At 34.1% G+C, this 21,703-nt stretch overlaps 1 protein-coding gene across 9 annotated transcripts in view; it reads left to right on the top strand.

Annotated features, from left to right (window-relative positions):
• LOC114123581 (polypyrimidine tract-binding protein 2) overlaps positions 1-21,703 on the top strand; it is a 154,938-nt gene that overhangs the window by 74,933 nt on the left and 58,302 nt on the right. For all 9 annotated transcript variants that reach the window (XM_050200816.1, XM_050200820.1, XM_050200822.1 and 6 more), the window contains 2 exons: positions 15,167-15,274; positions 21,330-21,479. In XM_050200816.1, coding sequence (XP_050056773.1) covers positions 15,167-15,274; positions 21,330-21,479 — 258 coding nt within the window. The remainder of the gene's footprint in view (positions 1-15,166; positions 15,275-21,329; positions 21,480-21,703) is intronic.

The raw sequence follows: 21,703 nt of genomic DNA on the forward strand, positions 1-21,703 counted from the left end.
CTTCGCGTAAGTACACAAGAGGGCTGGTTTTACCGGCTCGCTGCGGCATGACATAGACGAAGCAAGACTCGCTCGCCTTAAAGTCACAAACGTCGTCGTCGTTAACGTCTACACGGAATCGTGATCTCCTCTCGCGTACCTTATATATATCACTTATCATTATTATTATTGTAGTTTCTCGGTGGTGGCATCGAACGGCCGCCCCCACCTCTCGTCCGTTCCCATGACACTTTGCCGGTATATACGATTTTAGTTGCCTACAACGCGTACCTATACACAATATTATATGCTGGCGTATCTGTATATTATAATACCTACGTGCGCGTCTGCGTGTAATTTTTTTTTCTTTCCCATCCGTATACTATAATACATGCTTCTTGTATTACTCCGCGCTCGCAGGACAAAGAACTTCCAAGTCACGGATTCCTGACCGGGCACCGGTCCGTGACTGCTGACGCTACGACGACCGTCGACTCCTCGCAGTCAATGTATTTCTGTCCCCCACTCGTCGCTGCCCACGTTTATCTTTTTCTTATTGTTATTGTTGTTGTTGTTGTTGTTGTTGTTGTTGTCGTCGTTTTCGTGTACTCTCGCCGCCACAATTAAACGTAACCAGATGTGTGATAATGCGAGTCCGTCATCACTGCGCGCGAGAATGTGTTCGTTTGTCGTTATCTCAGTTCCTTATCATCGTTTAAATTATATAGGTTTGCTTGAACCGGATTTTCGATAATTTTCAAACCGTTGTCTTTCGGAATTCATCGGTGCTGCCTCTTGTTTTGATTATATATATATATATATTATATATAGTATACAATAATATTATTTTCGTATAGTATTATTTGTTATTCTTAAGCATTCGGACGGCTCAGCAATATTACAGAACACGTTAAGATAACGCCTACATCCGCATTCGTCGTATCTATCTTACATACACAACATACTAAATAGTAAATTTACTTTATGCATAAATCTATAATAGCCGTGCTCTACCGCCAACTAAAAAAAAGTATTTTAATTTTAAACTGAGATCATTTAGTACTTAATGCAATGGTTCTATTAAACATCGTCTTTGTATAAAATATATGTATTTTATATTATAGTTGATCAACAGAATATGATTGTTTTGATAAATATATTGTTTAAGGTCTATGTTGTGTTCATCATATCACAACTTAATAATAAATATTATATTGTTTCATGTATTGTATATTTGAATGCCAATTAGTCAATATGTTTTAATTTTTGTTTGACGATTATCTTTAAACGGCTGATTAGAGTTCAGTAGTAGATATTTAAGTGTAAATAAATTATGTCTCACCAGTTTTTACTTTATTTTACTTTTTATTTGAGATTATGTTGTTACCATTTTGACGCGGTGTTCGCTCTTGCGTGTTTCTTTCGTTTTAATCAACTTGATGTGTTTTTATTTGACACGAAAATATTTACCTTTTTTTTCTATTTTACTTTTCTTTGTTACTTTTAAATATCAATGTAAATACTTATATCAATTGCCATGAACAATTGTTGTAAAAGCGTAAGACAACCATTGAACAAGGATTTATAAACATTTTATAAATGTGTTCTTGTAGAGTCCCATAAAAAAAAAAAAAAACGCCTAACGATGTTTTATGGGTGTTGAGAAAAAAAACTCGTAACGCCATGGTATATTATGTTTTCCTATACAGTTTTGTGATGGTATACCTTTTCAAATCAAATTTTATATTAATACTTCCAACAACTAATAAATATAAATCATTCGAGGTATTTTACAGCAAGAATATAACGAGCCGCTTGTATACTATGTACTTAATTCACATTAAACCCAAGCCAAATCTAGCTTATTTACGTATTTCTAATAATTTAACTATATAAATGTGATTGATTTGAATCTTATACTTTATCCTGTGATGATCGGATGTTCTGACCGTTAAACCGATTCCCTGGATCTAAAATACAAATTTTAATATTACCATTTAGCTTGCTTTTGTATGTAGTTAAACTCAGTCGACATCTATTATAGTGTGTAGGTACAGTAAATGTGTATATGTATGTATGTATGTATGTATGTATGTATGTATGTATGTATGTATGTATGTATGTATGTATGTATGTATGTATGTATGTATGTATGTATATATGTATGCATGTGTGCATTTATATGTATTGTATTTGTATATATACATGTATAATAGAATGAGAGGTGACGATACGAGAAAGTGCTACTATACCACTACGATGGTGATGACGATAGGGTTGGATTTAACATGAATATGTTATTGTGTGCCCTATTCGTCTGCAGGTCGTCTACACCGAATTGGATAGGGTGTGAAGTGGAATGGTTTGTGGGAGTCATGTAAGTGCGGGGTAGAAGAGCGCGTTAAATTAATGAACCCCACCATCGCCCCCTCAACCGCCTCAACCGCCTCCAACGGCAACGATGAAGAAGACGGTGGTGGCAAGAGAGGAGTGGGCAAGTCGTGTGGGGATAATGGCGCTGTCACTCGGCCGTATCATTAGACACGTCGCGCGACGTCAATGCGACGTATAAATTGTACACACACACATACATATATATATATATATATATATATATAAATACATATACATACACACGCCGCAGACATGAATTGAACTACCCTTTTGCGGTGGTTGGCTAGGTTTGCAGGGGAGGGTTAGAATAGTAGCGTGGGTTCTATATAGAGCAGCAATAGCAATAGACAATCACCCTATACAGGGCTACTGTGCATTGTGTCAGAAAGTTAAAATTCGTCGTCCGAATGTAGCAGTGACCGGCGAGTAGGTAATAATAATAAAAAAAAACACCCCTTTCCGTTTGTTAATATCTATGTTAAATACATACATTATATAATTATATAATATAATACACACTCGTGCGAGTTCCTAGGTACCTACCATCAATAACCATGCCATTCGTATATATATATATATATATATATATATATATATATATATATATATATATATATATATATATATTATATATTATATTTACATGGAGGAGGGGGGTCACCAGTGCCATCGGCCTGCCGGGCTTAGAGTAGGGCCGTTAAGGTATCTCGCATCACCTGAGACCTCTATGTTCAGCGATTTATATCCCTTACGAACGGCCCCGCCGGTGATCGTAGACCGCTGTGGTAGAGTGGGGAACTATTGGTAGGGAGCCGCTTGTTTATTACCACCCTGACCGCCCCGACGTTTCCATAATAATAATAACAATAATTATTATTCATTGGTTCGGCTGCGGTCAGTTTTTTATACGAACTTCCCCTGCTATCCAACTCTCTGTCACTCTCCTCTTGTCTCACCCTCTCTTGCAGTCTCTTCTCTTTCGGTGCTCACGTTATACGACCCTTTATACACGTTTTAAAGTGCGTGCGTATATGCTTTAAATTATGTACATATGATTTCCCCCTCTACCCTATATATATAAATTCAATACATTTTCGTATAATTTAAAAGATGAAATATCTTTTTCGATACGTTACAACGTAATGCAATTTTGTTGCTGTGTTGAGAAGAGAATGCGATCCAAGAAAAACACCTCCATATGTACCCTTAGAACCGCATATACTCGTATAAGTATCCTCTCTAAAATTTTACTATTATTTTGCGACTTTTTGAAAAGAAAATAGTATGCACACTTACCTGGCGATCCACAAATAGGTTCTCTTGCGATCCTTTACTTGAAAATTTCAAATTATTGATAATTATCCGATCAATAACTATGTTTGGTTATTCTGTATTTCTGTCCCTCTTCAAACTTCAATTCTAGTTGTTTCATATCGAATAACTGTTGATTAGCATAATTATAAAAATAAAAAAAAAATAGGATTGACGATAATAGTGACGGTGGAACGAAAAGTATTTTCAAAATTAATTGGCTATTTGTTAGACCATTGTAGAAAAAACGGGGTTCGAGAAATATTTGTATTTATGGTATATTTTAAAATGTGTGTTGTAAAAGAGTGATTGTGAGAATGTTTCCGCAAAGTGTACAATATATTTTTATTTATCCACTTTCATATGTCCGTCGGACGTACCACACGTCGATGTGGAGGGTTAAGGTTATACGTCGAATCGCCTCCAATATGTAGCGACACAGTACCACCACTGTATACTCGCCCTTGTACTCGATTCGCTCTATTAAACACGTTTACGTGCGTGCGTACTCGGGCAATCAGCGTTAATTACTTGTTGATCCTTATCGACGATTCCAATGTGCTTACTGTATATTACATAATCGTGTTTCTGTTGGCTTACGCGTTCGCGCTCTGCCGCTCTGCCGCTCGCAGCACCGGAAGAAACGTCGGAAATCTTATATGGAGGGTTATTCAGTTTGAATTAGACCGGAAGTGCTTCTCTGGGCTTGTGGGTTGAGATGGAACGTCGGTTATCCAGTAGAGGTAGGCTGAGGAGGTTTTGCCGTCGAAGACGTTTTGCGAAATTAACAATATAATAATATATATATACACACATGTGTGTGCAAACGAATTTACGTAGTACAATGCGTATGGGAATACCTCGTCGTCTGCGTACACTTCTACGTCGAATCCCTGAAGGATACGAGATACACGGGAATTAGTGTTTTTATACGAGCGCGTACGACTTGCGTTTCCAGTGGAGTGTTGCAGTTGCCCAACTGTGATAAAATATCGACTAATCGTTAAAAAGTTTAAACGTTAAAAACTTTTGAACTTGGTTTAAAGCAGAAAAATTACTTTATTTCGTCCTCACCATCGAACATTTGTGTATTTTTAACAATCGAAACTACCGTTGTACCGTTGAGGTTGTGTCGCTGTTGTTGTTTCGTATACATGGGTACCTATGTTTCGCGTTTTATTATCATTTTGTCGTCGGAACAATATTGTTATATTTTACTCGGCGTTCACGTTTAGTGTAATAATAATAAAAATAACGAAATACGTCATTTTACACTGTGCATTCAATTTTTCCATCTCGGTTTTTTTGTAGCTTTTTTATCGTTTTACGACTGTGCATAATTAATAATATTATATCGTATTTACGTATCACGCGCTTGCGCGCACTTAATATTTAAATAGTAGCGCTAATCGTCAAATTCGCGTACAGCGTTTCGTCAAAGTTTCTCAGCCATCAAATTGAACGTTAGATTCAATTCAAATTTAATTATATATGCCTTTCCCGAGTTGTATAATAGTTAAGTCAAACAGTGAAGTTATTAACTCGATAAACTAAACGCGATGCATACTTGGTGCTAATACGTGGCAAGATTTAACCGCGAGGCTGTATTATATATAATCTCATTTCCCATGTGTTATTCCGTTTGTAAGATGAATTCGCCAGGTTACGTATATAGTACGTTAAGAAATACTCATTTGTAAGTTCGTTCAGAATCACAGTTATTATTAAAAAAAAGTTTATGTGCGCATTTGCGTACTGTATTATACTGTGGGTCTTTCATATTTATTCAGTAAAGACGTATTGTATCGACGTAGGGACGTAAATCTTACACTCTATAAAAAATCTTTTGTATGTATTATGAATATACCTACGCAATATATCAATATGATTGTTACTGTTCTCCTACTATTATGATAAACTCGCGTCTAGTTAAGCATTTAGTAATGTGTGTGATATTCTCATCTAACATCATCAAAAGCCACTCCGCATTTATATATAGTTGCATTTTAATTGCCCCGACCAAAGCCGCAAACGTAAAAATTTCACTTTCAATTTCTACGTTGTCGGACTTTGCGCGTATTACCCCGTAGAAGATAATATTCACGCGATGGTTAAGTGTAGGTATACATCATAATTTATATTTATATACATATAGGTAATTTATATTCAAGTCGATATCTGTTTTCATCCAAACGGTAAAATGAACATGAAGTTTTAATTTATGCATATTCCTATATAATAACGTGCGAAGATACCACACTCTATAGACATATACATATTATGCACATCCGAACTATGAATGTTTACGTTTATGGTATATATATGATATATCGTCATTCTTTAATCGTTTAAAATGGTGCAACAACAATAGTAATAAACAAGAATATTAATGTATTGCTTGCCCAATCTTTTATATAAGACATTCATTGTTTTTAAAACTATAAATGTTATTGAAATTATATTTTTACTTTTTTTTTTATAGATTTTAATTTATTAATAAAAACATTTTTTTTAATGAAAATTTGTACAAAAATTGATAAAAAAAAATGAATACTAAATGAATGTAGCTTGGTAGTTAAAGGTATTTACAATTTTGATTAACGGAATGGAGTGACATATGGGATACCATGCAATTCAACTATTCCAAAATAATGAATGTCTTACGTTAAAACAATCACCCGGTATATAATATAGTCATGACGTCGGTTGTTTAGGGATTTTTTTTATGCTTCGCGAGTTTTTATTGTTTTTCTCGTGAGATTTTTCAATTCACATAACGTTTACAACATTTTACACAATATAATCGACCGATTGTAGTAGTTTAACTACAGTAGTACTCGACTGCTGACGAGGTTCTTTTTCTTCTTTTCTTTTCTACAATACTGCGTAAACACGGGCAATCAGACGGAAGTCCCATTATAAATACAAAAATGTCGTGTTGTGTGCGTGCGTAGTCCGTTTTTTCTTCTGGAATCGTCTAATGTTTTTTAATCTCATTTTAACGTATGTTTAGAAAAAGCTTTTATTACGTATTACCGCGTCTTCGCAGTACGTGTCGAGAAGAATTGAAAGTCGTATATTACTTGATGGAATATACTATATTGTATATACAAACACATATATACTTACATACAGTATTATATATTATAAAGGATATGGCTGTTATTGGTGTGCACTATGTATATTATATATCTTCTATATTATGTACGCGTCTCTTTTTTCATCTGAGTTTTTATCCATTTTGATATAATACCAATCCGTTTGAAATATAGATCATCTTTTTATTATTTTTTTCTTATTAAAAATAATATATAATTCGCATTGTAGGCACGATACTGATAAGAAAAAAAATAATCATAATCGTAATAACATTTTACGGTTAATTCGTGTATAATCGTATTTTACCAAGAAAAAATGCGCACTATAGCTGTATCTGTGCTTACTTCACACAGAGTTAAGCCAAAGCGGGATGCGTCGAAAGGGATTTTGATATAATTGCTAGGGGAGTCGGCGTGTAGACCGTCGTAGTAAATATATATTTAATATATTTGTGTTTGAACAATTTTATATATTATTTCCCTCCCCCCGACCGTAGTCGGACGAGAGATATTCGGCCCTCAAAAGGATTCTGAAGGGAACATAAAGACGGTTGCGTTCAAAGAAATGTTTTGTTATGTACGTTTCTCTCTATTCGACGTAAACCAATTAATAAGAGCATAAAAAGTATCGCCGACGTGTTTTCGTTTTATTATATACAACAGCATAAATATTTTTCCACAAATCAAATACAATCATCATATCCTTTATTTAATATATATACATATTTACATTATTTTTTATACTTTTACTTTAAATCCTGCGTATTTCTCTCTGTTCTTCGCCATCAATTTTTATATTTCCCCGTACGAAGTAGCTCTGTAATAATATGGTCTTTGTACACGTGCGCGAAGAGCTTTCTGCCTACTATATTCAGGCTGTACTCCTTGCTTACTAAACTTTCATCATACGCGTCACCCATACGTGATGTTGATTCAATTGATTTCAAATCGAATTACTGTCCTTGATCGTCTTTATACTACCCATTCCCATTGAAGAATATTTTACAAAGCATAATCATAATCTATATGCGCGCTGTCGGCCAACGTGGTTTTCGGTTATTAATATCGTGTTTTTTCAAAGATTTTTAATTTTTACAGATTTAAATTATTTTTATAATATTTTATTTATTTATTCAATATTAAAGCCAAATGGACTACCATCCAAATGAATATGAATATGGATTTAATAAATTTTGCGGTTCGGTTTCTATAAGATTATAGCGTTTTAACGAGCACTAATATGTGCACAATAATTTATGTATAGATATGAAGTACTGTGGGAAAAAATTATAAAAATTATAAACGTAAATGGTAATTTAAGTGTGTGTGGGTGTATGTGTGTGACGTGACAATTCTTTTTATCGCCGTTTGTTAGCATTATTTTTCTAGTTTTATGGTTAAACGACGAGACACAAAGAGCGCTTATACCTAAATATACATATATGTATATATATAGGCGGTTGGTATCCTCCCCTGTGATTTGGCATTACTATTACGCGGCGCTGCCATGGAAAAACGGTTACATCCGGCTTTATGATGGCATACTTATATTATATATATGTACATTTTACACACGCTCACGTATATATATGTGCGAGCGAACGCACGGTGGTGCGATGTAGAAGAGCGTGGAGGAAAATAAAATAAATTTGCCGGCGATTTGTTTCCTCTGTTCCTTCTTCCCTCTTCCGTTGCGATCGTGGTCCCCGCACGATTTGTATATTACGTAACTTCTATAAATGTTTATACATATATATATGTGTGTGTGTGTGTGTGTAAATGCGCGTGTTTACAAATTTCTCTTGTGCGTATATTATTTTCAGTGGACACGGGGACCCTTGTAGTTATACGTGTCGTACGCTTATTATATTATTATTATAGTGTATGCCGCCTCTAGTGATAATAACTCATTCTGTGTTCTTCTTGCACCCACATATTTATGTGTGAGTAACAGCATTATATTTGCACACGTGAACCGTACTATTCACCTGTAAAGGGTCTTGTGGTGAACGAGGAGATAGGTTTTATAATTACAGGTCATCATCATGTCTGTAAAATTGTATACGATTTTTGTTGATACTAATATGCTCGGTATTTCGACGTTTCGTGTGTTTTTAAAATTAATTTATACTATAATAGGTAGGTTGTATAGTAAGTAGGTATTATATGTGTTATAATTGTCTCAGTTTCCCGCACAGTATGATATTGATAATATAATCGCGGTGTTTTATGAGGTCGTATACAAAGGTTTTCTATTATAGCGTTCGTCTATGGAATCTAGATTATCGTCGATCGTATAACAATAACATATTATAATTTTCGTTATTATAGTATTATTATACTATATAATATGAACAAAAATGAAATGACTGTATGGCGTTGTACCAGTACCACTATATAATATAATAACGGATTATCGCTTTTATGAGTGAAAATACCCTCAGTGTAGTCAATTCCTTGATTTTCTTTTTTTAATCATTATTATTTTCACATCACCCAAAAGGTTGGTTAAATAAATTGTTCGAATCGCTATTTAACCGATTAACCGATGACGCGCGTCGGTGTACAGCCTCTGTGAGTATGATAGAGCTTGTACCCAGCTAACCAATACAATATAAATATGTGTGTATATTTTGTGCATTTCTAAGACGGTTAAGGGTGTATTGGGAAAAGAAAAACGTAGCGACCCTAGACAGGTGTAATATGATTGATAGACCGCGAATTAAAATACATAATGGATACTATCGTGGCGGCGTGTACGGAACGCATTCGATTTGACGAGGAAAAAATTCACTTTTCAAAATACGTTCATGTATTATTCAAAAGCCTAAAAAATACTCGTCTAACGTAAATGTTGCTGCTGAATGCCTAACGCCGTGTAAGAATATACATGGTATTGTTTTACAAAAAAAAAAAAGAAATGTACGCGAACACCCACATATATATGCGCTCTCGTGCACTTGAGGAAAAGGAGAGAGAAAGTACCGTATATACACCCCGGTGAAATGGTATACAAACAAAGGGCGAATAAAACGAGGCGAAAAGCACTTTGTGACTGGCTGTAAATAATAAATGTGCCGGATTTCCTGGATTATGCGTCGAATTCTCCGAGGAGGAAATTAGCTTTTACCAAATTCTGAATTTTTACTCCTTTCGAAAGATGTGGGGGGAGGGCACCCAAGCAGTGCCAAACCCCTGTGGTGGTTTCGTGAAATCGTGCACGACACTGGAAGAAGAACGTCGTATGTATATAAATATATTCTTATTTCACCGCATTATAACGTAGTAACATATTCATGTATATTATATATATATATATGCATATCGCATGTGTGTGATGTGTACTTACCCGCTCGCGATAACGATCAAAGTGTTCACGTTTAATACGCGTGCAAGTTTTTAATAAAATCACGTACGAACTCCCTAGAAATAATGGTCGAAGACGATAGACTAAATTAAATGGAAATTTGTAGGTATATATGATACGCGAGTGATAAATTGATCTCGCAGTAAATTTGATATTTTTTCAAACATTTCGGGTCAATACCCACCCGTGCTAGCAGCTACATTATGCTAGAGTATTATTATTTATTATATGCCCGAATCCACACATTATAAGTGTAGCTTCATATTATTATTTTACGATTTAATGCACCTCGCGGTTACCGGCGTTTCGCCTGCAGTTGTTTATAATATATGATATTATTCATATTTGTTTTCCCTAACTAAATCGCTGTACATAACTTATCTTTTAATAGGTACGCCACATTAAATTTACTGACTTAAGACGATGAACTCTAAAAATCACGGCATGCTTGATTTTATACATATCATATTTGTCGACAAAATCTCATCTCAAGATCAAACGTTCTGATTGTTATATTTTGTTTTGTTTTTTAGAAAATCACGATATAGTCGACATATTGTGTATATATATAATATATATGCATTTGTGTTTATGTATTATTTACAGTAGTTGATACATTTTTCAGGATTTCATTCTATTCGAGCGTTAACGAAATCGGTAGAAGGATTGCACTGTCATACTAACATAGTAGTCTTGTTGTTGCTTCGACCGGCGTGTAATGTATTTTTATGGATTTTTCGCTGAAATCCAACAGGATTCGGACGACCAGAACCTCCCCACGGGGACATGGATCAGACCACCGTCCCCTTATTTACTTTTCGGCGTTGAGATACGTTTTTTTTTTTTTTTTTACCTCGGTGTCGTTCGTTCGACATTTATTTTTTCTCCACGCCTCGTTTTGTCGAAACGACGAAAATCAATTTCGGGTATGTGCGCCGTCGGGGAATAGAACGAATACGCCACCCGTGTCTTGCCAGCCGATTTATCACTGTATACCTATTTACTATAAAATAAGTTTTATTTATTTTATACTCTTTGACGATGAACATACGACAAAGCCGATAGATTCTTTACTTTTATTTATTTATATTTATTTTGCCTCGAGTCCGGTGTATGTATTGATATAAATATTATTATTATACTCGTATATAGGGGAAAGGGGAATTAGGTTTCTATGTGGCTTTGACATATTATGGTCTTGTGCGCGTCATAGTGCATACACACCCATCGCGAGTAAAAAAAAATGAAAATAAATAACGAGGGTTTTTATCTTCCAAGGCTGGCTCTGCCGGGAATCGGCTTAACCGTCTCTGCCTTCGTCCGGTCTTTGGCCAGGGTAATCGTAAAGACGGATCGAACAATTTTTCCGAACAAAGCACTCGAATTCTGCCACTCATATATATATATTTATATATATGTGAATAATGTCGTATATACTTTTACATTATACCTACTGTTCAGTTTGCCCACTCTGCAAAGTCCACGGACGGCGCTCCGTGTAGGCAATTCAATGGCATCGCAGTCTTTGATCTAATACTTTCCACATTATATTATTATACGATATATGGGATGACGGCGGTCGTTCACTCTGAAAAAGATCATCCCCGCCGTTACACATAATTTCGGTTTGTGTAATTTCATCCGATATATGAAACTCTTGCAGTACTACCGGGAAACGCGATTTATCACTACTTATGAACATAATCTATATACGTGACCTTATACGTATTGACTTAATAATATATCCCGAAGGCAATCTCATTCGTATAATTTAAATTATAATATTTTTTTCTATAGGTTTTATGATTTTTTGTCGTATAAATCCGTCTAAGAGTATTCATCACACGGAAAAGATATTTCCGGTCATCACTCTGATATATTGTCTATACTCTAGACTATTACACGCATATATAATACATGTATTGGTAGTTGGTGGTACGGTATACGTAAGAGTATATATTTTTTCGCTTGATGGGTTTAATCTTCAACGTGTGTTGGCCGATTTTGCTTTACTGCGCAATCCTTTTACGATCTTACAAGAACTTACGAATTTACAAGCTGTGGATTGTGATTTGTGATGCCTGTCACTTCACTCAAATTTAACGTTTGTACTAGATCGTCGGTTTATCATCATAAGATTATGCATACGATCGTATCTAATATTATAATGAGGTATGATATACCTAATAACGGCTTGTTACTTCGAAACAACCGCTTTCGATTTTGATGGTTGCGCTCGTGGAAGAGAATAATATGTAGAAGAAAATTGGTTCGTAGAATATACGAATATAGACTTTTCAATATGTTATAAGTATATATATGATGTACCGTTCGGTGTAAAAAAGAGTATAAAATTATTATACGATTGTTGCTTTGCGCGGAAAACGAATTTGCCTAAGGTCAGATTTGTCATGTATATATTTATAAATAATACATTTATATTGTGTATGTACGTTTTGTTATTGTTATCGTCGAGAAGGAGGCGGCGAATTATTTACGGACATTTGTTCGAATCAAGGTCTATCCGTCATCGGTTCATTATCACGGATCACCGAACATCTTTCCGATACCAAATCTTTGTGCTTCGCTGAATCCGAAATCGGTGTGCGAGCGTGTCACAACCACCTCGGCGGTGTAATCTATTATTGTATATATATTTATAGAGATCCTAAAATATTCTAACCTAACCGTTCATACAAATCTTTTTTTTTTTGTTTTACCGCATTTGGTTGGAACGTAAATCGTGAACACGAGTCGGTATTTGTATTGTCTGACCGCATACAAAAAGTATCTTATTATAATAAGTCAAATTTTAGTTGTACTTATGTAATTATAAAGTACTATTGCAAATAATTTTCCTTTTTTTATGCCGATCGAATAATAATAATATTAATAAGATTTGATTACATGACACAATATTATAATATATTATGCTTTCGTCGGTACTGCATTATAATATTTATAGTATATAATTTTATATTCTTACGTTTTAATATTATTATTTTCTATATTTTACGATTTTTCATACTGCTCTTGTCAGATCCACAATTCGTGTTTTCAATTAACCTCTTCGCCCCCACTTTCTGCTTGTCGTAAATATATAAACGGCGTGTCGCGATGGGGAAAAAACTTTAACGTTTTTCAAGTTCTGCAGAGAACCAAAAAAAAAAAAAAAAATTAAAAAAGGCCAGCATCCGGTGGCTGGATTTTGCTATATAAAGTATATAATGTTATTTTATTTCCTCTCTGCTTCTCGCACGCTCGCACAAAGCCCTATTTAAAACTAATTACTCGTTCAAGAACTCTATGTATAGCGTAGTCTGCTCCGGTAAACGACATTTGCATAATAATAATGATTACAATAAAACGAAACGAAAAGAGTCTCCTGTACAATATCCGGTCGTATAAAACTATTTTTAATTTTTAGAGCACGTTAAAGTGGTGTGGTCAGTGCGAAAAGCTCGGCTTAGCATTTGTTTTTGTCATTCTCTTGTACATATATTTATATATTATATTTTTTAACGTATTCCAGACGAGATTTTAATTGACTTGTTGGACGGTTAAAAAACTATTATTTATTACGATTATTTATACCGTAATTCGGCTGTCGTCGGATTTAACAAAAATATCGTGCGTATATACACAACACCCAATCCCTCTTTTTATTTATTTATTTATTAATTTTTTTTTTTTTTTTTGATGGATTACACTTTTTTAATTTTTACACTCTCTGTCCAGTCTCTATGTTCGTATAAATATATGTTTCAAAGTCGCTTTTGAGCGCTGCTGTAGGTGTGTAATATAGGAATTAAAAACGTTGCGATCGGACTGTAGAGCGATGATGGTGCGGTGGGGAAATGGTGTTTTACCCAATTATGAGTTTTAGTGTTCCCGAGTGCGTAGGTGTAAAAATTTCAAGACCCGACTGATAATATTTATTTCACGAGGGTACGAAAAAAAAACCTATACGTACGCTCACACTTGCGCATGTATAATAACCTATAGAAGGTATACTGTTGTGGAAATTGATTCGTTTTTTTTCACCGACTAACGAAATTATGAACAAATATAAAAAAAAAACCGTATATAGCATAAAAACGTAGATAGGAATAAAATTTTCCGTCGTACTCGTTTCGGGGACGGTAAAATGCAATCAACGCATAAAATAAAAAAAAAAAAAATGTATCTTATTCAATTATCGTGGTTCGATCGTTTGTCGCAGCGAACCGATTACCGGCGATATTTGTGTATATCATTATGTATTATAATCGCATCACTCCAAGGATACACAAATGTCATTCCTACATAATGTCATATTATATCGCGATATATATATTTAAGAACTGCTGTTATGCGTGTCGTATGATACAGGCGCGCGTATTTAAGTGTGCGCATAGTAGTAGTTTGGTTATTAAACTGCTCAAACACAATACTGTGGTGGTGGAGAACAAAACGAGCTGTCCGTACCACGTATTCGCGCTGCAAAAGCTCTTTTGATACTTTCCCGGCATAAATGTGTTTTATTTTTTTCCATATCCTGACGATAGGTGCAGGACGACACAAAGGTTATTATTTGTGCTGTATATATATAGTAAAACGGTAGTGTACAGAAAATGAAAAAAAATATATATACTATACCGCGTAAACAAGCAATGTGCACTCTTGTATAGATGTTGTGTATGGTATACGTTGGTATTTGTGTGTATACACGTACTTATTGTATTTATACATATATATAACCACTTGTCCACTCCATGAACGACTATTTTTTTTTCTGTTTCTTTTAATGACGACTATATTGCGCTTCATTAGAACATAATGTGTTTGTGTGTGTATATATATATATATATATTACTTTCTGTGCGTACGGTTGAAGTGGTCTACTGCAAAAACGACGTCGTCGGAGCGATAGTTAACGAACATTTTACATTTTGTATCTTCTGTCACAGCGCCTGGTCTATGATGCAGTTTTTATTTTTCGTATTTTTCATATCGTTATTTTATGTTCTGTTCACAGCGTGGGTCTGACGAAATGGTTACATCACCTGGAGTTGAAGGAGGACCGGTGAGCAACGGAGACACGATTGGAACTAATCACGTGGACAACAATAATGACGCTAAGAAGGTAAAAACGTATACATATTATATCGAGTATATATATATATTAGTATTATTATTTCTCTACTTGATTTATTGAGCGACCCTGAATATATAAAAAATACTATAGTTTTCGCTTCTTCAAAACTCAGGAATTAAAATTAAATATAGTAAAATTCTTTGAATAAAAATTTGAATAATATTTGCGTCACTCTAAATTGTATGATTTACATGACTGTTGTGGTTGTTTCCGAGAATGCAAATATCACACAAATGGTTCCATTTTCAAAATTTTGTCCAAGTTATGATTAAATTTATTTATCTAAATTATTTAATTTAAACATGAGTTATTGAGCTCGTGAAGGCAATTTGAAGTGTAATAAGTACATGTTTATTCATGTGAGAATTGGACACACATAACATAAACATTTTTGATTCAAGAAATTAAAAATTCAAAAGCAGTTTTATTTATATAAGAGTTGATTGTTTTTAATATTATTCTACCTCGGCCCTCAAACTGTGTTTCAATATTTTTCGTTGCTCGATTTTAATCGGATCCTTAAAATATGAATAGAATAGGGTGTGTGTACATGTGTGTGCAAATATGCTCGAATTCCGATCGAAACACCGCTCCCGTGTGACAATTCACAGTTATTCTATTTTTATAAACTTTTCTCTGCATTTTTTTACGATTATTGTTATTTGTTATTATTTTTTTTATCAACATATGACATGTGTGCGAACTCAAACCTCGATGGAAAACTCACTATGGATGATTGACAAATATGCCAGTAACTTTTTATGTAAATATATATATTTTTAAAAAAATCGTTGTTTCACAAACAGAAAAAGTTCTACGAAGAAGCGTTGCCCCTATTTTACGTTTAAGATAATATTGACTAAGAAAATCTCCTGTCAGGAATTGCGTTTGTAAAATGCAATTTTCTTTACATTTCTTGTACATATTTGTTTAGGTATTGTTGCATATGGGGTAGATTCGGAGAATCCCAGTTATAGATTCATATCTTATACCACACTCGAAGTTTTTAAAAATAATATCTTACAATCATAATTTTACAAGTACATGTTTTTATGCATCTTTATTCAACAGCACATATTTCCTATGTTGTATATCTACTGAAATTAGTTATTTTTGTACTGATGATATATTTCTATGAACTATCGGCATTTACTATACATTTTTCGATTACGGTCGGTGCGCATTATACGTATGTTCGGCGTGTCATGAGTATATCGACTTGTTGACATCGACCCTCCTACGTTCACTGCCGGGTTGTGGAAACCGAGACGAACAACCGATTGTCATGACAACCCGTATCGAAAACACAGGACGCAGAACATAATAATAATAATAATAATAGTAGTAATAACAATCGAACACTTGTGTGACATACTCGCAAATAAGGGGTATGTGTGTGGGTGTGTGAAAATTTCCCTCACCTTTCGTGGTCTTGAACTCGTCCAAATACACACACCCATCACATTATGTGCAGCGTATACAAGAGACGTCAGCGGCGGTACTATCGAAAGGTGTCTGTCAATTGCTCGCGCCAAACTGTACACAAACCAAGAAAAAAAACGTACAGAGTGAGATGGAGAAATTATTATTAACGAGGGAAGGGGCGTGGGACTATAGTGTGCAGGAATAAACGAAAAAAAATGTCCGAGTCGTGGTAAGGTGTTGTAAATATAGTATATTTATAAATTATGAATTATACCTGTTACATAATATATATTATAGGTATAAAGTGAAAATTTTTAATAACATCGTTTTCCAGTCAGTGTTTAAAATATATTATTCTTCTTTATTAAATTTTCTACGCCGAGACCATAATAATGTTTGAATGCAGCACCTAGTATATATATTATATATACGCGGCGGGCAAGGACATGACCGAGGTAGAGGGTGGACGTGACGTGCTTGCGTTCAAACCGAATTTGATGGTTGAACGCTTTCGGGTGCGGGGGTAGTTATATATACAAAAAGAAAAGCTCGATATATACCCACCCGAGTGTCCCATTTTGCTCGTTATACCGCGGGGCTCTGCGGTCGACTACGATTTTTCATTTTTAACAGGCGCGAAAAAAATTGCATACGAAATCCGAAATAATGTATACCTATCTCCTTCACACGACGGCGGCAGTATTCGAGGGCCGCTCGCATTATTATTACGAGACGTGAAAGAGTTATAAATTTCGCTGTATATATGTTCAACCCTCCCTTTCTCCAACAACGATCTATGTATATATATAGCCGATCTTATTATACATCCCGCCGCGTATTATTCAGTATATAGTGCATAGAGTATACTATACGTGATATGCGGTATATATAGTAGTATACATAAATGTATACAATGTGGTGAAATCATGTCCACCACCGTTGCGGTTATCATCGAGTGCGGACACCTTTAATTCAATTTTGTGGTTGGTTATGCGTCAAGGGTGGGTGAGAAATCTGTGCTGTATTATTATTATCATTTAAATATATATATACACATAAGGTTGGCGGTGAAGAACAATTAAAAGGAGAAAAAGAACACGCAAAAGTGGACAATAATAATTATACGCTACCCCGAGCTCCTGCAGGGAGGGGTCAGTGAATGGTGAAAAAAAGTTTAAAAAAAATCCTCCGCGGTGCCCTCTACTCATGCTATGCATATATTAATGAATGTGTCTGTGTGTGGTAGAAAAGTAGTAGTAGTAGTAGTATAGTATATATAGTGTATAGTAGTAATTTAGCCCGCGCGCTAAACGCTCCGGATAATTTGAAAGGAGTTCACGGTTGAATTATTAATTACACGGGGAGGAGTGCTGCACTTGTGTCTTGTGTTAGTGCAATGAAAGATACGGTTTGAGTGGCGAACAGCAGAAATGGTGGGGAATGGTGCAGGGCATAAGACGTAAAGTTTCGGCAGGCATTACTACAGCAGGTCACTGTAAAGAGGAGTTTAAAAGCATTATGATGATGATGATGATGATGGTAATACAACCGAGATAATTGGGAACGAGAGACAGACGGGTAACCCCCTTGTCCCCCATTCCTAAGTGGCGCTACGAAGAAGAATTCTGCAGGCTAGTGTGCATAAATATATATATATATATATATATATATCCGTATAATGTTTCTCTGTTTACTCTATCTCTCGGTACGATATTAATTCGTCTTACTTACATCATTTGATAAAACTCCTCGTCGTTGTCGTCATTCCCGTGCGTTTTTGTTTGCTTTGAGTCGCCTTTAGAAATCGCTCGCGTTTGTAAAGTTAAATTTCAAGTCCGTTTAGATAGAAAAGATCTCGCCTCCCGCCATAGTACCACAAGTCAACCCTCAGAAGTATAATGCGCTGTAGTCTTTAATTTATTTGGTTATTTAAACTTCGCTAGAATGTTCTTTTCTTTTCGTCCTAGACACGTATGGTACTGATCTCAATAACTTAGGGTATTGCGTTTGGGTTTTTAATTTTTTTTTCTTATAATTTGTTTTATTGTTTTTAACAGTCGATGTTTTTCGTTTTTTCAAAAAACTTTACCTATTTTTAACAATTTTTAGTTGCGGAATTGTTTTTTTTCCTACTAACGCGTAAATTAAGTACGAGTACCTACCTAGTTTATTTTATTTTCGATTTTCAAACGAGCTCGCGCTGCCCGCATAATTAGTCCAGTCTCTTTATATCCTATGTTAGTATATATGTATTTAATGCCATAAAAAAGTTTATTTTTTTGTGAAAAAAACCAACAAATAATTATAAAATATTATTTAAATACTGCGTAATTAAATTACGGTTTTTTCTTTTCTGGCCTTGCACCGTATTTAGCTCGTGTTTTTTTACTATTATAAAACATTTAAACATACCTAAATTTATTGTATTTTTAAATATAGTGTTTAGCTGTTCTTATGCATTATACATTCAATTCAAGTAGTTTGTCTTTAAAATAATCAAATAACTAATTCTTTCCATAATTACCTATTGTAATATTGGTTATTGTAATATTATAGTCTTCGCTAATAAATGCGTATTGGTGTTTATTATATTATTATGTAATACACACGATCACACTTCAATAGTGATTTATTTTCGAAAATAATAAAAATCAGGTACGACAAAGTTAATACTGATACCTGCTGAAATTGTAGTTATGACGTTCCGCTGCATTCTTGTAAAAGACAATGCTAATAGTACCAGAAGACCAAGCGCGTCGGAAAAATTATCCTCGCTTGACAATGTAAACTAAGCTATTAAGAAAAAAAGTTATAATAAGAGGCTTATGAGACCGGCATAAAAGAAACTTAAATTAATTTTAATATTCGAAAGAAACTTTTAAACCCTGCAGGGTGGTTTAAACGTGTCTGCACATGGGCTAAAGACATTGTTCCCGAAACGTCCGAAAACTTTAATAACCGACCATCCCGGATTATGCTCCACGAGACCTGATGAATGATAGCAATTTCAGCGAATTTGTCTGAGATTTTATGAAATATTTCTGTGATGCCTCATTCTAGCTAGAGCCGTCAATATTTTACTTTAGATTTTTCGATATGTCGTTTTTAGATAAATTTACTTACAACTTAATATTATACATGATACTTGTTAAATATTAAAATGGCAAAAGTGCATATTTTATTTTTATTCATAATGCTTTTAATAAACGCGATATTTGCATGAATTGTTTAAAATATTATACAGTTTAACATTCAATTTTAAATATTTGTTCTAAAAGCATTCTCAGTAACGTTCTTAAAGCCATGGTTAATATACTAAAAAGAGGAAAGTAAGTGACCAGTCTGCTATACAGTGGGTGTCGAATATCATTGAGGATTAGTTATCTATAGTGGAAGTGTTAAATATTTTTTATCGACGTTATTTTATATGTATATAAAAAAAAACTAATTACCATTTAAAATTTGAAGTGTCTATAAATAACTCAAAAGAATGAATATAAAACTATTAATGAAATTTATCTTGTGTATAGAAAATACTGATGTTTATACTTGGTGAACATTTCAATTATCTAATGCTATTCGTTTTTGGGTTACATTAAAAAATATTATTTTTTGTCAAATACTAGTTTTTCGTAAAAATTTCCATTTTTTTTTTTTTAATTTTCTTTTTTCGTTTTTCCTGGCTGCTTTGATAAGTACGTGAATTCTAAAGTGCTTCCAAGTACTAACGATATAAAATTTATTTCCAGAAACCACTCTTAAAGTCTAATAAAATATTGAAGCATTTTTACTGCTTTAAATAGTGATAATATATTATACGGAAAAAAATACACACATCATTGTAAAATCAACACATTCATTGCTATATAATATAGTTGTGTGTTATAAAATCATAATTTTACGAAATTTTGCGTTTAGAATCAGGTTATGTAAATATAAATATAATAGTTTTTTTGTTTACAGTGTTTATGTACATAGAATAAGGATTGTATTCATCTATGCTTTGTAACATTATTGTTTTTGTAAAATAATCTCTTTCATCATACGTTTTCTTTAATACAATACTCTGAGCAAATGTTTGTTCAAAAATATTATACATGTATGAACAATTTTAAATTTTAAGTAGGTATACGATTTTATCGATTTATTGTTTGTAAGTGATTGTTTATAATATAAAGTGTCGAAATTCGTTAATTATTTTTGAAGTATGATTTTGTCTTTTTAACACATCATAGACGTGGTGATAGAGCTGTACTATGTTACTCTCATTATTTAACGATTTGGATCCGAGTCGTGAAACAGTTATGTGGGTCGCTTCTGCGTCCGGTCACTACCCAAAATTACTCGGTTTTCGCGATAGATTTTTATTCTATCCTAGAGAAATGTGGTAAATAATAGCTCGACAACTGGCCCCATCTCATTTCCATCCTTTCCGGTCCCGTCCAACAGTCGCGGCGCCCTTTGACCGCAAATTGAATTCTCCCGGTCGTTTGTCTGCGGTTCGCGAGATAGCCATAGCCAGTGCGTGCGGCTGGCGTGAGGCCCCCCGTGAGAGTCTGTTCGACTGCCCATTTTGCAGACGTTTTATTAATTCTTATAAAATAAATATATTTTCCAGGTCAAACTCGACAAAACCGCCAACAATAAGCCATCCCGGGTAATACACATACGCAACATACCCAATGAGGTCACTGAAGCCGAGGTCATACATCTGGGCATTCCGTTCGGAAAAGTAACCAACGTTCTTGTACTTAAAGGAAAAAATCAGGTAAGAAAATTATTATATGGCTATTATAAGTATTATTATATATACATAAGTATAATAATTATTGTTGCCATTTGGCATTCCGTTGCTACGTCTTGTTATATATATATATATATATATAATTTTAACACCCGGCGGTGGTGTTTCAAATTAAATTACCTATTATGCAATAGTTTTTACTCTTTTAATAAGTTTTTAAAAAAAAATTTTCGGTTGTATAATTTTGT

This window comes from Aphis gossypii, chromosome 2 (genome assembly GCF_020184175.1).
Source record: "Aphis gossypii isolate Hap1 chromosome 2, ASM2018417v2, whole genome shotgun sequence".
NCBI lineage: Eukaryota > Metazoa > Arthropoda > Insecta > Hemiptera > Aphididae > Aphis > Aphis gossypii.